The sequence below is a fragment of the Alligator sinensis genome, unplaced genomic scaffold (assembly GCF_000455745.1).
Source record: "Alligator sinensis unplaced genomic scaffold, ASM45574v1 scaffold458_1, whole genome shotgun sequence".
In the NCBI taxonomy this organism is placed as follows: domain Eukaryota; kingdom Metazoa; phylum Chordata; order Crocodylia; family Alligatoridae; genus Alligator; species Alligator sinensis.
The window spans coordinates 1,339,479-1,346,966 of NW_005841944.1; the positions used below are offsets into that span (position 1 = coordinate 1,339,479).

Sequence of the window (7,488 nt, forward strand, 5' to 3'; positions counted from 1 at the left end):
GTAACAATGTTATTTCTTTTCAGAATACAGGGTCTGGCATTGCCATTTTAAGAGTACAGGTTTCCCTGACTTTATGCAGGTTCTGTATGTATGAATTCGCTCTTATGCGATGACCTTTATACCAAAAACTTTGAATTTACCTCACATATAACCTCTTATGCAATCGGTGTGGTGGAAGCCCGCAGTCAGCTGCTTTATGAGGTGCATATTGTGGAAGTGACACGCACCAAAATATAGTCTCCTGTGTAGATCTGTGCTCCTCACTTGTTGTCTGCAACATGTGTTTTTGTAGTGCATCCCCACATTCACCACCACCCTGTGCTTGTATGTACCGTATGCTGTTAGCAAGTACCAAAATTGTCTTGTAGAAATGGGTCTGGGGGTCAGTCCAGTCGTGGTCTTGGAACATATCCCTATTTGTTACATTGTTAAGTGAGTTCCCTTTATGTGAATTCACGTTATGCGCCATTTTCCAGGAACACATGTACCATATAAAGTGAGAGAAACCTCTTTGCTGCCTCCAAAACATTTCTATTTATCCAGAGAAAACTCTTTGCTGCCTCCAAAACATTTCTATTTATGCAAACAGCTATATTTCTCCCAGTATATAAAAGAAACATTGTGGAATTAAGCATAAAACATAGGCAAAAGATCACTAAATACTGGATGATCATATGACAGAAGAGGTTGATGAAGATGAAATAAAAGTTCTAGGAAAACTTACTTATGGAAAATGTCACTGACACAAGAAATAATATCTGCACAATTATAATACTTGAGCTTTCTTTCTGGATTACTCATTGAAGGCACTGTTGAACTATAACTTGCTGTGGACTCATCTCCTGTTACAGCATGTATTTGTCCCTGAAAAAAGAATGCTACAATTTTCTGTTACACTCCCCACCCCCAATCCAATACCTGGACATTTTGACTTTGCCTGTAGATGGTTCACTATGAAGCAATTTCATTGAGTACTTTGGTAGCTGCTCAGTTACAACCTTGGCTATATAAGCAGCTTAAAGAAGTATGTCATAGTTATGAATAGTGGTTTGCCATAATGGATCCTAGATTGTGATGTCTTCAGATTTAAAATGGGGGCAAGGAAAAGGAAGAGAAGTTCCATGAACTGCACAGCAATGCTGCTCTTACCACATCTATAGAATGAGGTAAGGGAATAGTACTGCAGAAAAGGGATTCAGTACTGCTCTAGGCCTTGATCTTATGGTATAAAACAAAAGTGTCAAAACTTGTCTGGCCCCGTGGGCTGAATGAGTGACACGGGGCCAGTCCACAGTTGGACTGGGCCAATGGGCCCACGGACACCCCCCCACCGCCCATGCCAGACCCAATGCCTGTAGCACCAGCTCTGACCGCTCTAGGATTCAGGCCATGTGAGATGTGCATCCTAGAGTGCCAGGGCAAGTGTCACACTGCATGCAGTACCTGCTCCAGCATGAGGGCTCTGCATATCAAGGATACATGCCATACACTGTATGCCTGCTCCATCAGATCTGGGCCTTACACTGTACATGATACCTATGGGCACTATGTGCAGCACAGGTCCTGGACTGGCTGGAGCAGACACTGCACATCCCAATAATTACATGACCAGAGGACTTCAAAAATTACATGATTTTTGGATAACATTATATGTACATGGGGAGGTCCCTAAAAGAATTAATGGAGTCCTCTGGTCCTACTTCCTGAGTAAAAAAACAACAAAACAAACAAACTGGTGATTCAAAAATCCATTTCTCAATTTAAAAAAAGAAAGAAAAAAAAAAGTCCTTTTCTGCCCCTAATAATGAAATAAGTATAATATGTGAGGCTGATGGTAGGGAATGAATGTATTCATGTTACTCACAGATGGCATTTAAAGAGAGGAAAAAAAAAAGGAGAGGGGTATAGAAATATGGCTGAATTGATTAAATACAACCCAAACCAGAAAATTAGATTTGACAGCAGATTCCAGAATTTTTTTTTCCTAAATGGTGACAGAGATGGGGGTTTGTAGATGTTTAAGGCACCTCTAGAAGGTGTACAAGAATGTACTAGAAGCATTTAATGCATTCTCAAAGTCTTCACATCTTCAACTGTGCCATATTGCTATGAGACTGTGCCAAGGACACACTGAGACTTTGACTTTGTACTACAGGAATAATAGCTTGGCTTATGTATTCTTCAGGCTCACTCTCTCCTGTAACAGATAGAAAGTTAATAGTAGCTGCAGTTTAAAATTTAAGCGAGTCTTCATTCTTTCCTGCAAGACCTGGGTTCATTCCACGTAGAAGACACTTAGAGGTTTAGTTCACCGAATACAGACTTACGGGTGCAAAGCCAAGCAAAAAGCTACTAGCTTAAAGAACATTTTATGACTAACAGAGCTACAGTTGATAAATTGGGGGTGGGGCCTGTATATGAGCCATATATCTGATAGGGATAATGCATATAATTCAAGAGAATAAATGTAATACAGAAAATAAAGTCTGCTCAGAAGTCTTTGGAGTGGCAAAATAGACTAGAATATGAATACTTATTTCCATCTGCTTGTGCAGCTCTGTGGATAACCACTCTGAAACATCAATTACTGGACCTTCACACAGAGCAAGCACACTAATAACTGGCACTTGGCCGTCTCCTCCAATCTATGTAAATAAAGCATAAAAGCAGTGTGTGAAACCCCAGATCACCGAAGGGTATGGAAGTCTTTCAATTAACTACAATAGGACCAGGATTTCATCCAGAATCTCTTCCAGACAATTCTCTCTTCTTTCTACTTATTATTCTTTTGCTGTTGCATTGGATGTATGGAAACTCCAGTGTTCTATATTCTTTGTGTTATTATTTTAATAATTCTTAAATAGCAATTCTGAAGATGAAACGGTGCCTTAAAATGGCTATGCTGTAGACAAAAAAGAAGGTAAGTTTTACTTACCAATTAAATACATGCAGCTGTGTCTGAGAAGCATAGACTAGTTTGTGTACCACTTGAAAAATTGCTCAGTGTTTGTGGCCAGAATTTAGCAAGACTTTAACTGATTTAACACCAGATTAACACTGAGAAAGAAAGACTGTTCCCACTATTCCAGTGGAGGGAAAATAATTTTAAAATCCTTTAAACTTGTACACATTTAAAAATATTTTATTAGATTTCCTTCTCCTTTGGAGAAAGCTGGACAACAGAACATGAAATATTTTTTTCCATGCAAATATTTATGTTTGAGGGTTTTTGCTTTTTCAGAGACTTTTTCAACTTTTCCTCAGTCCAAAAAATCTGATGCATTTAATTTATTCAAGATGGAAATGGTATGAGTCTTGCTCGGTACACTTCTTGACATCCATACAGTTCTAATTTTAAACCCATAGATATTAATTCAAGTCAAAATTAAGATCGGTAAGGGAGATACTTATCAATGTTTTAAGTACACAAGCACCTGAATGTTGTTTAAAACTCCAATATTTGTTCATCTTCCTGTTCCAGTTCCTCACTTTCAAATTAGGAAGCAGCACAAACAAGAATCAAAAAATGAACACGCAATGCAAAAATCATAAAACTTTTAGTAAACCTATTTGATGAACTATGCCCTATCACTTCCAGGTTTCAAGAAAAAGATGCCAAAAACTCTGTGCGTTTCACAAAAATAAATAAATAAATAAATAGTTCTAAAGTTTGCCTTCCTTTAGCAACTGTTTTGAATCTAGGATAGGCTCTTTGCTTATACAAATGTCTCTCCAGTGATTCAAACTGAGTTCTGCCCAATTTTTTCCTCACTTAAGATGGACAATGGGCTCATTGCTTGTTGTTTAGAGAGAGAATGGCTATTTTGATTGAAGTATCTTTCCTGGTTACTAGATTCACCAATACTGAACATGCATAGCTAAATTCTTGTATTCATTTTTTCTTCCAATAAGAACATAAGAAGTGCCATCCTGGGTCAGAGCAATGGTCCATCTCCAACAATGGCAGGGGTGGATGCTAGAGAAAGCACTGAACTGGATACATCCAGAGTGATCTATTCAATATCCTCCCTGGCATCCAGCATTATTGATTTAAAGATGCCAGAGGAAAAGAAACATTTCCAATCATTCAGCTCAACAGATCCATCATCCATGAATTTATCTAATCCCTTTCTAAAACTTGGCTAAACTATCTGCCTCCACCACCTTCTGTGACAATGAATTCCACAAATTAACTATGTTGCATAAATAAGTAGTCTCTCCTCAGCTGTAAATCTGTCACCTACTAATTTCAGTGGGTGTCCCCTAGTGCTAGTAGTCTGGGACATAAAGAACAAGTTCCCCGTACCTTTGGTCCATGACCTTCATGATTTTTTACATCTACTGTTTCCCCCCTGCTCACCCTTATAACTCTCCTTTCCAAACTGAAGAGTCCTAGCCTTTTTTGGCCTCTCCTGGTATGGATACTGCTCCTGGCCCCTGACCATTTTAATCATCTTTCTCTGTACCTTTCTAGTTCTAGTACATCCTTTTAAAGATGTGGGAACCAGAGTCACACTGCATTCAAAATGTTCGTGCACTAGGTATGTGTGTAGTGGCGTGATGATGTTCTCCATTTTGTTTTCAATTCCTTCCTTAATGATGCCCAACATTTTATAGACTCTTTTGGTCACCGTACACACTGAGCTGATGTTTTTAGGGAACAGTCTACAATAACTTCAAGGTTTCTTTCCCAAGTTGTAACAGCCAATTCAAAACCCAGCATTATGTATACCTGGGGTTATTTTTCCTCAGGTGCATTACCTGGCACTTGTTGACACTGAAGTTCACCTGCCTTTTTTTTTTTTTTTTAACCTCACTCACTTAGCTTAGTGAGATCTTTCTGCAGCTCCTCTCAGTCAGCTTGGAACTTGACTACCCAGAATAATTAGGTTTCATCTGCAAACTTGATGTTACTGTGCATCCCCACTTCCAGGTCACTGTTGAACAAAACAGGGCTCAGCAAAGATCTCTGTGGGACCCCATATTTGACCCCCTTCCATCCTGAAAAGTGAGCATTTAACCCAGAGATGGGCAATTATTTGGGCCAGAAGGTAACAGGGAGTTTTGGTGAACTGCTGCAGGCTAGGTTAGCAGCATTGCACCCTCTCCCCCCAACAGCGCAGCAAAACTCCCCAGAGTGGTTCTGCTCAGTGCTGAGCCAGGAGGTTGAGATGGAGGCACAGATGCGCTGGGGAGTGGCATTTGAGAGCAGGATGGTGGGTAGGGCTGACCCAGAACTGGGATCGCAGGGCCATGTCACCACGGGGCTGGGGCAGAGTCGATCCACTCCCTGCAAGTCCCTGTGACAGGCACTGGTTAACTGCAGGCAGAGGTATGCAGGGAGCAGATTGCAGCGCTGCCCTGGCCCCACACTTTCACCGACTCCATGGAGACTGCCTGGGACCTGCGAGGGCAGGGCACACAGCCAGTTGGATGAGAGGTGGCCACAGGTCATGGGGAGCTGCATCTGGGAGCAGAATGGGTGGGCAGGGCCGGGACATTGAGGCAGTGACAGCACAGGGACTGGGGCCCAAGGCAGAGCCATGATCCACTTGCTGCACGTCCCTGTCCACAGAACTGGCACCCTATGCAACTCTCCCGCTCCCAGATGCTACTCCCTGCCTGACTGTAGCCCCATCCCATCTGCCCAGCCAGCAGTGGGTATGGGATGAACAGGCCAGGGTGCATGGGCAGCAGCCAGATGAAATGGCTGCTGCCAGGAAGTAAGCCCAGCCACTGCGCCACCCAGCACTGCTAAATGCCTAGGGGTAGCGGGACCAGCTACATGAGCCACAGCCTGGGCTGTGCCCTACATGAGCCACAGCCTGGGCTGGACAGGGCAAGGTGACCCGCTGTAGGCTGGACAAAATCAGTGCACCAGATCCAGGCTCATGGGCAGTATTTTGCCCACCCAATTTAGCCCTACCCTTTGATTTCTATCTTTTAACCAACTGTCAAACCACAAAAGTGCCTTCCTTCCAATCTCATAATGCAGTATATATAGTTTTTAAGCCTTTGGTAAATGCTTTTTTTTTTTTTTTTAAATCAGCAATATAGTCAGCATTGCACTCAATAGGGAGCCCTGAAGACCTATTTTATTATATATTTTAGAGATAGCCAAAAATATCCAATTTTCTGCTGACGTTTCTGAAATATTACCATTTAGAGAAAATTGCTTTCACGTACATTTCACAAAGATTATATAATGTGTGTCATGTCACTTTCTTCAACCTTTCAGTACCTTTTGAAATGTTTAATGATTCGCTCCAGCATGTATTTAGACTACCTTTTGAATTCAGTTATTATTTCACTGATCAACATCAAAGTACTCAGCACTGTTCAAACACTAACAATAGTCCCTATCCTTGGGAACTAACATACTTTTAGTGACAAGAGTTTATAAGCAAGGAATGTATAGTGCAACATACATCAAAAAATAGATCTGGACCCTTCACATAATTACATAAATAGTGTATCACTGTACACGTGCAAGTCAATGGGAGATGCCAATTGATTTAATGGGCACTTGATCAAATCTATGCCATGTGAATCAAGTTACATACCCTGACACCAGTTAATCAGTTGCACCCAATTCTCTTGTGTGTCCGAGTGAAGCCACATTCTAGCTAACAGAGGGTCCTCATGCGGCATTAAGGCTTAAGAAAATATCCAACACTGCCTTCCCCACACTGGCACAAGCACAAACGGATCACGGCCTGTTATTCCTAAAGCCCAGCAATCTTAAAGGACCAATAACCGTTAGGGACAGTAGCAGCCAGCACGCTTTACGTTGGCCTTCAGGCTTCTCTAATGTACACTAGAATCGCCTCGATGACTCCAGGATCTCTCTGGGATCAGCAAGGTGCCACCTCTCCCATGGGTTAAGTGCCTTTTTGCTGCAGCCCAGGATCCTGCCCTTGACATAGATTTCATAGACATTAGGGGCTGGAAGGGACCTTGCGAGATCATCCAGTCCAGCCCCCCTGCCACAGGCAGAAAGTCTGCTGGGGTCAAATGATCCCAGCAAGATAAGCATCCAAACACTTTTTGAATGAGTCCAGAGTCGGTGCTTGCACCACCATAAGTTTGTGGCCGTTAGACCTTGGGGAGCCCTGGCGAACAACTGTTCTCCCACAGCCTGGTATATATACTCAGGGGCATAGATGAGACCAGGCCTAGAGGAGACCCAGGCACTGGGCCTCAGCTCCCTTATCAAACACCCGCCTAGGCAGGGCTATGCCAGGCATTCAACAGCCCGCTCCAGATCAAGTCCTCGGTTAAACAAACAAAACAGCGCAGTTTGGACACAGCAATTCAGACGGCTGGCTCCCAGGAGAGACCGTCAATCACACTTTGCGGGGGGGAGCAAGAACAGGAACAGGAGGCCTTAAGCTGCACAAGGCTGGTACAAATGAGTGCGGCAAAGGCAGCCACAGGCCTCTGCCAGCGGAGGGGCTATTTCCCTCCCCAGGCCGTGCGCAGGGAAGC

At 42.8% G+C, this 7,488-nt stretch overlaps 1 protein-coding gene across 2 annotated transcripts in view; it reads right to left on the bottom strand.

Annotated features, from left to right (window-relative positions):
• Positions 1-7,488, bottom strand: part of MCEE (methylmalonyl-CoA epimerase) — a 19,325-nt gene that overhangs the window by 11,269 nt on the left and 568 nt on the right. The window contains exon 1 of one of the 2 annotated variants that reach the window (XM_025199443.1): positions 6,564-6,918. The exons of the other annotated variant lie outside the window; for it this stretch is intronic. Coding sequence (XP_025055228.1) covers positions 6,564-6,651 — 88 coding nt within the window. The 5' untranslated portion in view covers positions 6,652-6,918. Of the gene's footprint in view, positions 1-6,563; positions 6,919-7,488 lie in introns of those variants that run through there. 2 annotated transcript variants of the gene reach the window in all.